General features: G+C 42.1%; 2 protein-coding genes across 7 annotated transcripts in view; both read left to right on the top strand.

Annotated features, from left to right (window-relative positions):
* The first annotated feature begins 7,979 nt into the window (after positions 1 to 7,979).
* The window catches only part of PDCD4 (programmed cell death 4), a 27,256-nt gene continuing 18,273 nt past the window's right edge, over positions 7,980 to 16,962 (top strand). The window contains exons 1-4 of one of the 6 annotated variants that reach the window (XM_036336015.1): positions 7,999 to 8,117; positions 9,265 to 9,545; positions 10,279 to 10,367; positions 12,033 to 12,139. In XM_036336015.1, coding sequence (XP_036191908.1) covers positions 12,097 to 12,139 — 43 coding nt within the window. In that variant the 5' untranslated portion in view covers positions 7,999 to 8,117; positions 9,265 to 9,545; positions 10,279 to 10,367; positions 12,033 to 12,096. The other 5 variants (XM_036336018.1, XM_036336019.1, XM_036336014.1 and 2 more) reach the window with 5 other exon arrangements.
* The window catches only part of SHOC2 (SHOC2 leucine rich repeat scaffold protein), a 96,109-nt gene continuing 87,169 nt past the window's right edge, over positions 8,023 to 16,962 (top strand). Inside the window, exon 1 of the mRNA XM_036336010.1 lies at positions 8,023 to 8,117. The gene's annotated coding sequence lies outside the window, so the exon portion shown is untranslated. The remainder of the gene's footprint in view (positions 8,118 to 16,962) is intronic.

Genomic DNA, 16,962 nt, shown 5'->3' with positions numbered 1-16,962 from the left:
GTTGATTTGTGTTACACTTATTAATTTGTGCAGTTATTCAGTGTCTGGTAAGTTAATGTTCAAGAAAAAATATTAATTTTTATTAAAATGTTCTATTATTTATGTTAACGATGACTCATTTATTTCAGCCCTTTGTATTCAGCATGTCTCTATCGAAATAAACCTACGTTTCTATGAAAATTGAAGCTTTTGTTTTTTGTGGCCCACATCAACTTAAACCTTGTTTATTTGGCCTGTGTTAGCCTTTGAGTTAGATGTGCTTGCCATAGACTGTTTCTTCTCTTAAATAAATTCAAGAGTTTTAAAGATAAATTCATGGGTGATGGAGCTGTGGCCTTTATTTAGGAAATACAGTGTATTGGGAGGCTCAGCCTCTATTTCTGCCTCATGGAGGACAACATAATGGAAGGGAGCTGCCATACCTGACTGGAATGACTACTGTGACGTCTTACGATGGCGTTCCATTTCTTTTTAGGACCACTGTTGTCTTTAAAACCAATTTTGTTTTGTTTTGTTTCCCTGCTGTGGTTACTTTGGTTCTATACCTGGTTTGACACACAGAGGGAAGTCGGGTGGCATTTCCTGGTGGAACACCCGTTCTGAAGGGGATGCTATATTCCAGAAGTTCATCTTTTTGGGGATGTGACTCTCTTAGGTGTCTTATGAAAAAATGTTATAGACCCCTTGTGCCAGAAAATGCATAGTCGTAATAAAATCTGAGGATGTTCTTTTGAAGCTCATCAGCAAATCACTGCCTAGATTCATTGCCCCAAAAAGAACTTTCTAAAAACACACACACACATGCACTCACACATATACAACACAAGATATGGTGGTAAGACTTTAAATTGCCCCCTCAGGAGTTATTCTCTTCTTTCTTTTGAATTCTTGGTTCTTGGGGGGCACCTTGTTGCCTGCTAGTTCCTGTTTCGATGCTGGCTTTGTCAGCTGTGTTGAAGGGCTGCCAATCATATTGCTTTAAGTGCAGAATTTGGGGAGTTCCTGGAGCTGCTTTAAAATGTCAGTCCCAGTGTGCTTTCTGTTTGTTTACTTTCTGGAAGCATCCCTTTTTGGAAAGAGAGAGAGAAAGAAAGAAAGAGGGAAGGCAGAAGAAAGAAAAGGAGGAAAGGAAGAGAGAGAGAGACAAATGGAATGGTGAGGGGAAGGAAAGGGGCTGAAGAACAAGATGTGTTCAGAAAACCATATGGAAAAAGGAAGGCAGCGCTACATAGTGGGAAGAGGTACAACAGTTGTCTGTAATTTGGCTGGAGCCAGGCCTCTTCCCCTCTCTGGACCTCAGTTTTTCATCTGAATTCTGCGCAACTTGGCCTCGCTAGGCCATCTCCTGGGACCTTCTTCAGTCTCTGACCTTCCACAGGGCTAACTTCATTTTTATTATAAATATTGAATAATGAAAAACAGTATCTTTCTTGGCTTGCCCCTGTTCTCTTCTTATTTTCTACTACTTTTACTCCTTTTTACCAAAATAAATAGAGGTTTGATTAGTTCCCTTTATTAACTTCCTTTTCTTCCCTCTGCCCAGCTTTGACCTCTCGAGCCTGCCCTCCACCCCTGCTTGTGCTTCTTTGTAGCTCAGGCTCTCAATCACATGATCTTTCATGCCTCTTGTTTTCCAGCTTGAAGGGTCCCTGATTTCCACACCAGGCTTCTTGGGCTCTGCAACCCCATTTGGGAGACAAGCAGAAATTGCATCTGAGACAGGAGGAGGGCACAGCAGCATCTTATGCCCATTCAGAGCTCATTGGAGAAAAGAGGATGAACTCTGAGAAGTGTGATGCCTAGCTGAGGACCCAGTGTTCCAGGAGAACGCAAATAAATCCTCCAGAGACACAACTGGAGGAGCTCTTCTCTACCCTGGCTCAACACAGTGAAATAGACACAGGGCGTGACAGTTTTAGTAAGCCCTGGAAAGCATCAGGGTCATGAAAAATTTGGAGGAGCTGGAGTTTTCACAGGATTAAAATGCAGGCCAGGTGCAGGAAATGTGTTAAAATTTCTGGGCTCTGGGGGGAAAGATGATCTACTGGAGTTCCTCAATCCTAATTGAGCTTGTTTCTAAATCCTAAGGTCGCTGGAGGGGTTGGGTGGAGGGGAAAACAGAAAGATGTGCACCAAGAAAAGCCCTCAAAACTTGAATTGGGGAAGTAAAACCTTATTAGCCTTTCTTGGTACATACTATTTTAAAACACCGAATTTCCTTCTTTGTGCTAGCCTTCATATTACTCTATGCTCTTTACTCTAGAAAAGAGATTCTTGAAAATGTCCCCATCAACAGCTTCTAAACATCATCCAACCCGCCCCCCCTCACCAATCCCCCTCCTCCCTCACATCTAGGCCCTTCAAATGGGCTCATCTGCTAGCTAGAGGCTCTGGAGATCAGAAATGAGCTCAGATACATAACTTTTTTTTTTTTTTTTATCAAAAGATTCAAGGTTGAGTGGCAGAAAGAATTCAGCCCTGGCCTGGGTGTCAAGAAGCCTGGACTTCCCCTATCAACATGGTCCCTAGCATGTGCAATGCTGGGACGCTGAAATCTCATTTGTATTCTGCCTCCACTTCTAACTAGCTGTGTGGCTTTGGGCAACTCACTTAACCTCTCTGGGTCTCTGCTCCATTTGTAAAATGAAGGGTTTGGACTAGGGATCCCCACATTTCCTTTTAGCCTAAAAGCCCTATGATTACCAATGACTTGCTCAAGCCTCATTTTCCTCCTCTTTGAAGCAGAGAGAGTGATATCTGCTGCTCTACTTCATAGGGAGAGGGTGAAAGTGCTCAGTAAGTCTTAAAACACAACACCGCTGTCAGCCACCACCACGATTATTGGGATTCTTTATGCGGCTCTCTTTCTCCCGAACATGTTTCGTGTCTTTCACCATTTGGAAGATCAGTTCAGTGCCTTACAGGAATTCCTACAATTCGGTCCTTGGTTTGAGAACTAGGGGGCAGGATGTCAGCTCAGGCAGATGAAGTTGCTGCAAATGACAGTAGCAGCTGAAAAGTTTTCGGAAGGAAGTGGGCTAAGGCCTCCCTCGGTCTCTAGAGATGGCCTCTTCTTAACCTTTTTCAAAGGGCACAAACAGTGCCTACTAAGGAACTCATGTTCTCAAGTACAGCTTTGCCTAAAGAATTGAAAAGATCTTGGCAATCTAACAGTAATTTAAGGTGCTTATCTTTTGCCCAGCACCTGTGGGTTTCCAAGTAATTCACCCACATTAACTCCTTAGCACTCCCAACCCTATACCAGCCTTCATTCTTGCCTTTGGTATAGGGAGGGGATACTATCTGAGCTTCGCATTCAGAGGAAGCCCCTGGGTTGGGAGTGACAGTCCCTTGGCCCACATCTGGTGGAATTCTTCCTGTCACCAGTGGCAAGCCCGCTCCTCTCTTGTCCCCCACCAAAGGACTCCAGGGGTGCTATCTCAGTGCCTTGCCCAGCATCACTGGTTGTCAGAACACAAATGCCTCCTTAAGGACTTCTTGCTGAGGCCGACTCCTTCTACAGTGTAAGAAACTGAAGCGTTCAATCAACCCAGAAGTGAAATGCCCAAAGCAGCACCACTAGTTAGGCACACAGTGAATAACTTAAGAGGCAAAAACTAGAACTTTCCTCCACCTTTACCCACATACACCCTAACAACTAAACAACTAAACATTCTTGTGTCCCTCTAGCCATCTCAATAGTACTTAGTTCTAAGGGGTACAAGGTACAGGGAAGACATTATGTACGTCTATCTGATCACACAGCTCAGAGTTTCCATTGCCACCTCTGAACAGTTGTCTTATCCAAGACAATGCCATGGCTCTGCCTTTCCTAAACCTAAAATGGGTCATTTTTAAGGGAAATGAAAATATAATTCCATCATTCTGGATAGAATGAGTTAAGGGAAAGGGCTCTCTCATTTTCTCTCATCCAACAGCTAAATTAACATACACCCCTAGGCACAGGGCTTTAGGAAACTGAAAGTTAGTTAGTAAGCAATTACAACGTGAAATGAAAGTATACACTGTGGTCCAGAAGCCTGGGCAGTACTCTCAGAATTCCCTACCCTAAGGTAGAACATAATGCCTTTGCTAAAAGCACAGCTGGTTCAGGTCCATTTTTCCCCAGAATAGGCACATAATAAATATTTGTGGATTGATTAGGTGGGCAAACATTCTTTCCACTTTCCATCTTATTCTTTTTAATTTTTTATTCTTAAATGTTTAGCAAAGGTGCAGGTGGTTAGTGTTCAATACAGCTTGAAGGAATGTTGGTGATAGTGGCTGTCATCTGTATTTCCCAAACTGATTTCTAAGTAACAATGACTCTGGGTATCGAGAAAAAAGGTTTTGTATTTAAATAAGTTGGGGGACCATTAGTTAACTTCCTAATCTGGTTCCCCAAGATTCTCAAGGCACATTAAATAGGCTGAGAAGATTTTGGGGGGAAATACACAATTCTAACTTTGTTAAAATAATTTCTTTCCAAGTTGATTTGATTATGGAACAGTTTCCTCCCCCATCTTTTTTGTCATATCTGTTAAAGTTCCACAAATTTATGGTCTTTGGGAAAATACCTTGGGAACTACTACTTGAACACAATTTCTAAATTTTACTGGCAAAAAGGCAGAGGTTCTAAGAGGGGTTGAACTTCTTATAGGTAGTTGGTAGGGGAGCTAGGACTAGAGCCCTATTTCTTGACTGCCTGGTTCAAACTGGTCAACCATACCCAACTAGGGGGCATTTCTTTTTTTTTTTTAAATATATTTTATTGATTTTTTACAGAGAGGAAGGGAGAGAGATAGAGAGTCAGAAACATTGATGAGAGAGAAACATCGATCTGCTGCCTCCTGCACATCTCCTACTGGGGATATGCCCGCAACCCAGGTACATGCCCTTGACCGGAATCGAACCCGGGACCCTTCAGTCCGCAGGCCGACGCTCTATCCACTGAGCCAAACCGGTTTCGGCTAGGGGGCATTTCTTAAGGTGGGTTCTGGGATGCCAGGCATTATATGTAGTCCTTAAGATAATGGGTAAAAAGGAGAACATTTACTCCATAATGGGTTCTTTTGGGATACTTTGCTAAAAGATAGAGATTGTTTTAGGTGCTTTTAAAAATGGGTAATTCTATCCCATTCTTTTGTGACTCATAGTTCTTGAGGTGCCTTTCATTGCAGCCTGGATATACCACTTATTTAATAAATGTTAGAGAACCTAGTGGGGTCAGAGGAGGTTGGTGGCAGGGAGGAAGAAGGAAAGGGTCGGGACCTGAAAAGGAGTGAGAAAAGGGAAAATGTGAATAAAGAGAGGTGTAGATGAAAAATAGGAGCCAGCAGCCACTGACCAGTGGACGATAGTGGAGCCCTGGCAGAGAAAGGAAAGGAGACAGCTGTAGGTGACTGAAAAACAAAACAAAACTGAGTGAACAGGAAGCTTTGCTTTTAAAAAGTAAAAGTGACTCATGAGGCTAATTTGGATGCTGGCCATGCCAGGAGGGCCCTGCCAGGAGGTTGGGTTGAGCACCAACTGCTGAGAAACCTAGTGAACTCGGACGAAGGTGTATTTATTGAATGAATACAATGGGTGTGCAAGGTGTCTTCTTAAGCACCACAATCATACATGAGTAAGACACAGGTCTGACCCTCAGGAAAGTGGCAGTCGAACAGGAGAAAAGCTAGGACAGGGACTTTGCTAAGACAAGGAAAGGTAGAATGTGATCAGTGCCCCTAGAGGTACAAGAAGCCAATACTGGGAGGAATCGGGTGTCAGGAAGATCATATCAAGTCTTGAGGCTCTAAAAGGCCTATGTGGGAGGGCCATGAGGCATAGATAGGATTGCACCAGGCAATAGTGGGAGATAAGAGGAGAGGCATTTCAAGGCAATATGATAAGGAATCTTCAGGCGGTGGGAAAGCATATGGATCAGTGAGTGTTTGCAGCCAAGTGGGTTGCAGCCAAGGGGACATATGGACTGGGAGGGGTGTAGAGAGAAAGTTTTGAAGTTACACTGGGGGACTTTGAATGCATGGCTCAGGTACTGATGTTCCAGGTAGTCAATGGGTAGCTAGTGAAGTGTGTGTGTGTGTGTGTGTGTGTGTGTGTGTGTAGAGGAATAATAACATTGGAGATGATTCTCAGGCCGGTTACTATGCAGAAGGGGTAAGTCAGGGAAGGGGCTCACCTAGTGAGGGAGGATGCACTTTGGTTTTGGAGACACCAAGGGTCAATCTGAAAATCCTGCCGGAGATAATGCCCGAGTCCTCTGCCCACAGAGACCCAGAAGGTTCTGGTCATTACCTCAGGGGTTAGGGAACAAGAAAGAATGAGAGGAAAAGAACCAGGAGGAAAAGACACAAAGAACAGCCACAAGAGGTGGAGATGTCTTTCTTTCTTTTTAAAATTGAATTTATTGGGACAACGTTAGTTAACACAATTATATAGGTTTCAAGTGTACAGTGCGTCTCTAATAATCATCTGTATATTGTATTGTGTGTTTACCATCCAAAGTCTCTTTCCATCAACATTTAATCCCCCTTGACCCTCTTCTACCTCCCCCCCCCACCTCCCTTTCCCTCTTGTAATCACTATACTGTTATGTCTAAGAGGGTTTTTAAAAATTTAATTCCTTTACCTTTTTCACCCAGCCTCTCAACCCCCTCCACTCTGACAGTCTGTTCTCTGTATCTTTGAGTCTGTTTCTATTTTGTTTTTTAGTTTATTTTGTTCATTAGATTCCACATATGAGACTGTATGGTTCTTGGCTTTCTCTGACTGGCTTATTTCACTTAGCATAATATTCTCTAGGTCCGTCCACGCTGTTGCAAAAGGTAAGATTTCCCTTTTTTTTTTTTTACAGCCCAGCAGTATTCCATTGTGTAAAGGTCCCATGTCTTTTTTACCCACTCATCTACTGATGGGCACTTGGGCGGCTCCCAAATCTTGGCTATTGTAAATAACGCTGCAATGACCATAGGGATGCATATATTCTTTTGGATTAGTGCTTCAGGTTTCTTCTGCTATATTCCCAGAAGTGGAATCGCTGGGTCATAAATAGCAAGGACTTTCCTCAAAAATTTTTAAAAAATAAAAAAACTTTTTTTAAATAGGTGGAAGTTTCAATAAAGAAATTATAGCCAGAGTTTCGAAACCCAGCCTTGGAATTGAGAGTAGTGTGTTTCAATGACAGTGGCCTGACTACTCATGAATAGCAAAGGGACTTCAAGGAGTTTCAATTTATTTTTATTCATTCTAGCCTAAGGGTATGTTTTACTGATTTTAGAGAGAGGGGAAGGGAGGGAGGGGGAGAAAGAGAGAGAGGGAAACATAGATGTAGGAGAGACACCTGATTGGTGGCCTCCCATAGGTGCTCCCACCAGGGATGGAACCCGAAACCGGGTATGTGTCTGACCAGGAATCCCATGGGCAACCTCCCGAGCCTGGGACAGAGCTCCCCATGGGCCACACTGGCAGGGCTCAAAGAGTGTTTGAGTCTGTTTCCTCATTGATGGGAGTGATTTACATCTCAAAGGTTGAGAGCATTCACTGAGAAAACTCCTTAGCAAAGGGGTTTGCACACCTAGGAGTCCAGGGGGCAGCTGGAGAAGGACCTGGAAAGATTAAGGGTATCCCCTGAGGCACGTCGGGAAATGAGGCCAGGGACCCTCAGGAAGCCCAAAGCCTTTGCTTTAGCCGAATTTGCTGTGAGGGGAATGGTGAGCGGGTCAAGGCAGCCTTAGCCTAGTCCCCACTCCAAGGCACTGCTCTGTCACCCCGGCTGCCACCTAGCTGCACCCCCCCCTCCCTTCCCCGCAAACCCCCTCCAGCAAGTTCTGGAAGGCAGACGCGCATGCGCTCTGCTGCGCCCCTGCCCAGCTTTCCACGTTTCACTTCCCTCCCTTTTCCTCCGCAGCTCCTGCTCCACCGCTACGATTGGCCAGACGACCTCCTCGCCTCGTCCAATGAACGCCGGCCTCTCGCCCCCGTGTTACTGGGTAGAACAAAACAAAAACAGAGCAAGAGCGGCCAGAGACGCTCCGAGGCAGCGGCAGAGGTTGAGGAGCGGGGATCGGGTCAGCGGAGCGGAGACTGGGCGAGGAGCGCCAGCGGCCCGACGGGTCAGTACCGGCGCGGCTCGCACGCTCGGGGGGACTGCGCCCTCTCCACAGCCCCGTCTCCCCTCGGCTGCAGCCGCACGTTGGGAGGGGGAGGGGGCGTGGAGGCGGCCGGGTCAGGTCTGGTCTGGTCCGGGTCGGCGGGGCTGGGGTGTCCGGCCGCCTCCTCCGAGCCCCGCCGGCTCCGCGGCGCCCGCCCCAACGCCCCGGGTAGCGGAGAGCCCACCCGGCCCCCTCCTCTGGGCTCGGGCCGGAGCGCGGCGGCGCGGGCCCGCCCCTCCCGGACCCCGGCTCCGCTGGGCCAGGCGCGCGGGGCGCTCGCCGCGGAGGGGCTCCTTCCCGCCCCCGCGAAGGCCGAGGTTTTATTTCCATGTGGGGGGTGGGCGTTGGGGGGCGCGTTTCTGGCCTGACGAGTCCTGAGGGAGGCTTGCGTCCTCCTCGCCCCCTGGCCGCCATGGGAGCCCTCGGAGGAGGCACCCCTCCTCGGCCCGGCCTCTCCAGGCCCGGCCCTGCGCCCCTCGCCCCGGTTCGGGTCGGGACTGGCGGCCGCGGGGGTCCGGGCCTGCGCCGCGGCGGGGTAGCGGACCCGACGGCTGCCGTGGGGGCCGCGCTCTCGCCGGGGCGCGGGGAGGCGGACACGTGCCCGCCGCCGGCCCCGCGCGGACCGGGCTGCGCCTCTCCTGAGGCAAAGGGTTGTTTTGTTTTCTTTTTGGGATGTGGGTTGTGTTTTTAGTTTAAATGAAATCTGCCGGAGAAGACAAAGACGGGAAGGGAGCCCCCTTTCTGTGACAAGCGCGCTGCGCTCGTTGCCTGGGCCCGCTTGGCGCTCCGCGGCCCCGCGAGCGGGTGGCTTTTGCGGGAGCTTCGGAACCGTTTGCTGCGGCCCATGTCGCCCGTCCCCAGCGTCCCGGTGAGACCGGGCCGCGTAGCCAGCAGCCGAACGGCATCTCCGGAGAAAACCATTAAAAATGCAGCTTCCCGTGGAGAAGACAGTCACGCCCGTGTCTACTTATGTTTTACTGTTGAGTTTTAGAATTGTGGCATTCTTGCTATTGTAAGGCTTTTTAAAAAAAGGGGGGTGGGGACCACTGCCCGAGGTGTTGTAAATGTCATGATTGGTATTTATGCCCTGACCTTTCCTTCACTATAGGTTTGTTCAATTCCCCAGCATCTCAGCAGGCGTCTTCGTATGATACTTCCATTGGACTTTCTGTTGTAATAAGAGAAGTAGTTGCCAGGAGTGCAAAAAAAGAAGTGACAGCTTGGATATTTCCTGTGTGCCCACTTTTGCATCATTGTGGCTAAATACTTTTAGCTGATTCTTTTAAGCTGCTAATGAGCTGTAATTGTAGCCCTGGAATGAATACAAATACGTACATTTCTAGCTAACATATGGACTGAACTTCAAAAATGGTCAGAGTGGATTATCAGGTATATAGAGGATCAGGAAATAGGTATTTTTGTGGGTGGGTGGAGTCAGAAACGGAGGCTCTGTTTTTTAAGGAATGTTTTGGCAGTTGAAGACTTCTGAGTGTGTATTTCTGTGAAACATTGTAGAAGTGAAAACAACGTTTAATTTCAGCCTTAATTTTGTCTAACATGTATAGTTTTGTTTTCTTGTTGAAGCTTAAATTTGTAGTTTAGTATGAGGGCTGCGGGTTTAAATTTATTGATTTACATTTTCTTAATTTGGGGGCAAAAATGTTAAGTAAAGTGTGTGTGTGTGTGTGTGGGGGGGAACCCCACTGCTTTGAAGAAAGTAAAAACAGGGAACATATCTTTACCCTCCAAATGTCTGTGTTGCTATCAAGAATGACAGAGTTCTTGATTGCATTATCATTGCCTGAAGAAATAGGGCTATGTTTTTATGATTACTTACTAAAAACAAACTTGGTACCATATAGATGATATTCATTACCTGATAATATTCTTTGCCCAACTGAATGTGTTCTGTATAATAGTTTAAAATAAATATTTTTTAATGTTTGGAGAGCAGTATTTAAAAATTTGATATAACAGTAGGAGTCTATGTTTTAATAACTTTTCTCCTTTAACTCTAAAAAATAATCTTCCTGTAGTATAACTAAGATTTGGTATTGAATGTGTGCAAACAGTGCTGGATTCAGAAGATGGAGGTTCTAACCCTGGTTCTTTCACTGTGCAGCCTTCTCTTTCTGTGGACAGATCACCTGCCTTCTTAGAATCTGTTTAATTGTGTGTAAAGTGGAGTACCTATCTCAAGATTTCTGAGAGGTACATGAAATAATGCATGTAAAATATTTTTGAATTATAAAGGGCTTTGTAAACACCAGTTATAATGGTTTCATTTCCTTTATTGGCTATATTCTGTAGCAAGTACTTTCTTAGATTATACTTGCATCAAATATGAAAAAGACTTTAATGTAACTCGTGTAAAAATCTCATATACACATCATATGACATTTTCACTTGACTGTGACATAATTTATACACAGAAATGAAACAGATATGCCTTTTCAGCCATGAAGGATACTAAATGTTGAAATTTGCAAACTGTTTTGTTCTCATATCTTTATGTATCTCTTGTATATATTTTTAAGGTTATTTTTTCTCCTAAATCCAGACTTTGTGGGAATTATGATATTAAAAGGTATTTATATAAAAACATGTTTTTTCAAAATATAACTGGAATGATGTCATCATTTTGTTAATTTCTGAAGCAACATGATAGCATCTTAGTAGACCAAGGATTATGTCATATTAAGAATTTATGATTTTAACAAAAGATATTTAATTTTATTTTATAAAATAATACCCTTTTCTGGAGAAAAGGATTACAAATTTGAAAGATGTTAAAATAGCATATATTGAAAAATTTAAAAATCAGTTTCACCTTTAAGTTCTAGGAGGCATCCATATATAATTATTCTAAAATGACATCTATTATTGGTTAAGTTATATGAGAAAAATACGCTTTTCTGTAGTTCATTAGTCATTTTCATTAATTTGTGCATTTTATGGCTTAAAGGAAGAGCACACTGCTGGTGAAATTATTGTAAATGAATGGAAGGACTTATATGTAAACTATAAATACTTAAGTACTGTAAACCACTATTTGAATGATATTTAGAGAGAGATAGATTCTGAAATCATATTGGTTACACCTGGCAATAGTTTTCATGATAGTGTATCTTGATAGTCTTTCATATAACATTGAATTTATATCACTAAGTTAAATTGCCTAAATAAAAGATAACTGATTTCATTAAAACCTTCCAGCACTAGTAATTTTTAAGCCATTTTGAAATTAAGGTCTAATATAATGAGATGCTAATGTCATTGTACTCATTCCTTTTTAAAATAGGTAAGATTCTTTTTTCTAAAGTGTGTTTTACAGATTATAAAAATAATATCGTTCTCCCAATCTCAAAGTTGTATAACAGTAATTATAGATACCTAGATGATGAAATGGCAGATATATCTGCCTTTAGATATGTTGTAGACTGAGAAATTACACAGACATGTGATATTATTGATTGACCAAAATGCTGTTGTTTGCATTTTGTAGTAGTGCTCATAATTCATTGGTAGCATACTACCCAGTATTTATTTATATCAGATTAACTATGAGACCTGTTCCTAAAATATTAGAAGTGTGTGTGTGTGTACTCCTTTAACTTGAAGTAAACATGGATAGCAATATCTTTTAATGCCAAGTAATTTGGCACACCCAGAAATATGGAATTTTTTTTTGGACACAGATATAATGTGTCAAGAAGATCGAAACCAATTATTATTTAGGGTAAACTATATTTAAAAGTAAACAAATCACATGGAATATGTGGTTATTGTTATTTTTTTACAGTGTTAATTAAATTGAATTTACCTTGATTATATCAGTTTGGAAGATATTGAAACATTTTTTTTTTCTTTTTAAAGAAATAGATCCCAAAGGAAGACTTCCATTTGGTAATTTAATCAGTGCAAGTGAAATTAAGGAATAATGGATGTAGAAAATGAGCAGATACTGAATGTAAATTCTACAGGTAAGTATTCATATTTTGAACCTTGATTGTATTATGAGCAAGTTTCAGGCCATACCAAATTTTATGAATACATAATATTAAAACTGTCTTTACTTTAAAAACCATCTTATTCGTGCTACAAGAAAATAGGTCATGTTATTTTTTAAATCGAGTTTGTGATTCTTATTTTCATAGAAATTCATCACGTCCTTATTTTTCTGCCTATCTTTCCCATTCCATACTCTTATTCTATGCTATCCTCCTATATAATAAAACCCTAATATGCAAATCGATTGAACCGTGGAATGACCAGTCCCTATGACATGCACTGACCACCAAGGGGCAGATGCTCAACGCAGGAACTGCTTCCTGGTGGTCAGTTGTGCTCCCACAGGGGGAGCAACGCTCAGCCAGAAGCCGGGCTTACAGTTGGTGAGCACAGCAGTGGTGGCAGGAGCCTCAAGAGGGTGCAGGTTGGGCACCGGACCTCTAGTTTATACTAATAAAAGGGTAATATGCTAAGTAGACTGGGAGACCTTCCAGGAGACCTGGACAAAGCCATGGTGGCAGGGCTGAGGTAGAGGCGGTAGAGCCCAAGAGGGGAGGGCAGTTGTGGGTGATCAGGCTGGTGGGGGGAGGGGCCATTGGGGGTAAGCAGACCAGCTGGGGGGCCAGTTGGGGGCAAGCAGGCCATCAGTGGGGGTCAGTTGGAGGTGATCAGGACAGCGGGGCCGGGGGGCAGTTTGGAGTGAGCAGGCCAGCCAGCAGAGGGGCAGTTAGGGGCGAGCAGGCCAGTGGGCAGGGAAGGTGGAAGGCAAGTAGGCTAGCAAAGGGGGCAGTTGAAGGTGAGCAGGCTGGCAGGGGAGGCAGTTGGGAGTGAGCACACTGGCACGGGGGGCAGTTGGGGGTGATCAGGCTGGTGGGGCATTTGGGGGCAAGCAGTCCGGCGATGGGGGTCAGTTGGGGGCGAGCAGGCCAGCAGGTAGAGTGGTTAGGGGCAATCAGGCAGGCAGGTAGGCAGGTGAGTGGTTAGGAGCCAGCAGTCCCGGATTGCGAGAGGCATGTCCGACTGTCGGTTTAGGCCCGATCCCTGTAAACTGGCAGTAGGACATCCTTCGAGGGGTCCCAGATTGGAGAGGGTGCAGGCCGGGCTGAGGAATACCCCCTCCCCCGTGCATGAATTTCATGCACCAGGCCACTAGTTTATAATAAACCTTATTATACAGAATGGAGAATAGTGCTCATTAATATTTTGCTCATTAATATTTTTCACATGAGCTAGTGATTTCTATAACATAAACTATTATTGGTATCTTTGATATCTTTCCTAACTAATAATTTATATTTTATAAATTACCTAAGGGTATTCTCTTTATTTTCCATCATACTTCAATGGCACATTATTATAAAGATGGGCTTTTTTTTTAAATTGATGTCCAAATTACTTCAGACAACTTCAAATGTATTTCTAGCTTTCATTTTTAAATTTTTTTGGTGAGCCTATATTTTTTATTATTTTTTAAATTTATCTTTATTGTTGGAAGTATTACAGTTGTCCCCTTTGTTTGTTTGTGTTTTTCCCATCGATCTCCTCTGCCCCTCCTAGGCCTTCACCACTCTATAGTCTATGCCAGGGGTGGGCAAACTTTTTGACTCAAGGGCCACAATGGGTTCTTAAACTGGACCGGAAGGCCGGAACAAAAGCATGGATGGAGTGTTTGTGTGAACTAATATAAATTCAAAGTAAACATCATTACATAAAAGGGTACGGTCTTTTTTGTTTTTAGTTTTATTCATTTCAAACGGGCCGGATCTGGCCCGAGGGCCGTAGTTTGCCCACGGCTGGTCTATGCTATGGGCTATGCATATATGCATATAATTTCCTCAGTTAATCACTCCCACCCCCACTCCTGCCTTTCCTCTGAAATTACTTAGTCTGTTCCATTGTATTTCTAGCCTTTAGAATAATCTTTGTAGAAAGTTGAGATTTTGAAATATTCCATATAGTGAGAGCTTTTTGTTAATATATTTTAGATAATTGTTTGCTTTATAACTTTAATAATTAAAATGATCATTTTTTGTAATTTAAATATATTTCACTTTTTAATGATACAGCTTCATTTTTTAATGACTTTAATTCACTGTTGTGTACAGGAAAATAATTTTCTTTGATCTGACCACTTTGAAGTTGAAACTTCTTTGACATTTTGTACTTATTAATCTGATTTTAAGTGTGTTTGAAAATTATAATTGAAAAAAATTATTACAGTAATTAATAATTATTTTGGTGCTGCTATATACAATAGTTATATGGGTACTGTACTGTTTTTTTATGGTTATAAATGGGTATCATGTACTTCATTGAGGTGGGGATGGTAATAATACAGTATAAGAATATATTTCACATGTAGGTAATTGTTTCTTTTAAAATAATTTTACACATATTTAAAATGTATTGGTAACATTGGTTAATAACATAATTTTCAGGTATATAAGATTACATAGTTCTATATCTGTGTACTTTATTGTGTGCTCTCCACCCAAAGTCTAGTCTTCTGTTTATTTATTTGACCTCCTTTACCTTCTGGTAGCTACCATTCTGTTGTCTGTATCTGACTTTTATTTGCTACTTTTTGTTTTATATTCCACATATGAGCAAATTCATACTTTTTTGTCCTTTTCGGTTTGACTTATTTTACTTAGCATAATACTTTCAAGATCCATTTATGTTATCATAAATGGCAATATTTCATTTTTTATGGCTGAGTAGTATTCCACTGTGTGTGTGGAATTACATCTGGTAATTATTTTTTTTCAGAACTGCCCAGTGTGATAACCACTCACAGTTATGAATAGACAAAGCACAGTTTATTCTTGTATTATTATTTATTAATTATTGCATTATTTATTTTTATTACAAATATAAACCTACTTTTGCCCACCCTTGTATATGAAAATATATTAAAATAGGTGAAAAGAAAAACTCAAGTGTGGGGAAGTATGTACTCCAACGGACAGTTTAAAGCATTTAATTATACTTCTAAGTCCTTTATTTTCTGAGCGAGTTTGGTGGTTCACCTTAATTCTATATAATAAAAGCCTAACATGCAAATCGACCAAACGGCAGAACGACCGGTCCCTATGATGCACACTGACCACCAGGGGGCAGATGCTCAACGCAGGAGCTGCCCCCAGCCTGCAAGCCCCAGGCCAGCCAAGACGGGTGCCAGCGGGGCCCCCCTACCCCGAGCACCCTGCCGGTTCCCCCACAGATCGGCCCTGATTGCCGACCAGGCCTAGGCACCCTACCCATGCATGAATTTTGTGCATCGGGCCTCTAGTTGTAGAATAAAATCAGTATGTTACAGGTAGATGTTTAATGTTTTCTTCAACCACCAACTCCTACTTGAAACTCCATCTAATTTGAGTTCTGGTCCTTCTCTTTCCTCTTAATCTTTTTTTTTTTTAATTTACATTCCTTCTATGTTCATCCTGTCTGTTTGTCACTACTCTGCTGTACTCTAGCTTTGCATTTCCTATAATTACAATCATCTGAGATTCACATGTGGGTTTTATTCTGACCACAATCTGTTTTAGATATGTAACTTTTCTATGAAACATTTTCCATCTGTAAAATGAAGACAAACATCTTCATTATAGTTTTGTGAAGATTATAAACCATGTATGTGAAGTGTGTAGGGTAGAATCTGGGTAACAATAGTGATGGTAATGACAGAAGTTATAGTATTACTATTATGACTATTAGTTTATCTATAATGATGGTTATAGCCAACCTGGCTTCCTTTCCTAAAAATCTTTGCAAGGTATCATTTTACTTTTCTTGAATCTATTTTGTTTAAAAGCACGTTATTTTTTGGTTAAAAGTACTACTTTCTTATTTACCCCAAAGTTACTAACCTTTCCCTTTCCAGTTAGTTTGTGACTAAATTACCGCAACATTTTCTTAGCTGGTCTCCCACTTTATACTTTCTCTTTTTTCTAATACATTCTGTATTATTCTGCTAAATGAATCCTCCATTAGTAGGTCAGTAATGGTCAAGTAATGGTCACATATAGGTATATCATAATCCCCTCTATGGTACCAAATCTGAGCTCTAACTATATGAATGTGGAGAGGTCAGCAATTATTCTGGTGATGTAAGCAGGGACAAGATCAGAAATTACAAATTAATGAATTTACATTTTGACCCCATGAGAATACCTTCAAATGGTTTTCAGCAGGGGCATGTTTTAGAAAATGGTCTCCATGCAGTTTGGAGAATGGTTTGAGGACTGAAGGCATGGAGAATGTTTATGAGACTGATGAAGTAATTTGACATGATATTTGTTTCTAAATTTTTTGTTTTGTCAAGAATTATAAAGATTTTAACACATCTATGCTTTTTAAAGGTAGATTTAAAAAAATTCAGTTTCAACATATTAAAACATGTCAAAGCCCAGGCACACAGACTTGACACATCCTAATTACATTTGGAAATATTTAAAACCATCTGAGGACTTATACTCTGACTTGAGTTAGCCTAAGTGAAAAAAACAACAACAACAAACCTTTGGCCTGTGGGTAACTAATTTAGTAGTTTTCTGACTTACAAAGTTTTCAGAGCAAAGCTGACTGTGTCATTTGATCTGCACAGACATTTGAGTTGATAGTATGAAGGATACTCTACTAGGTGCTGAGGATACCAAGAAGTACAATTCCTCTTTTGAAGCTTATGACTTATTTGGAAAAGCAGGACTGCTATGTAAAAAAAGTGATTTTGGTGATGTGGTTAATGAATGATAAGAGTATTAGTGTTATTGTTGGTAGAAGTGTGAGGAAAGTT

Source organism: Myotis myotis, unplaced genomic scaffold (genome assembly GCF_014108235.1).
Source record: "Myotis myotis isolate mMyoMyo1 unplaced genomic scaffold, mMyoMyo1.p scaffold_m19_p_15, whole genome shotgun sequence".
NCBI classification, from domain to species: domain Eukaryota; kingdom Metazoa; phylum Chordata; class Mammalia; order Chiroptera; family Vespertilionidae; genus Myotis; species Myotis myotis.
Note: the sequence above shows the minus strand (reverse complement) of the source record. Positions and strands in the feature narration are given on the sequence as shown.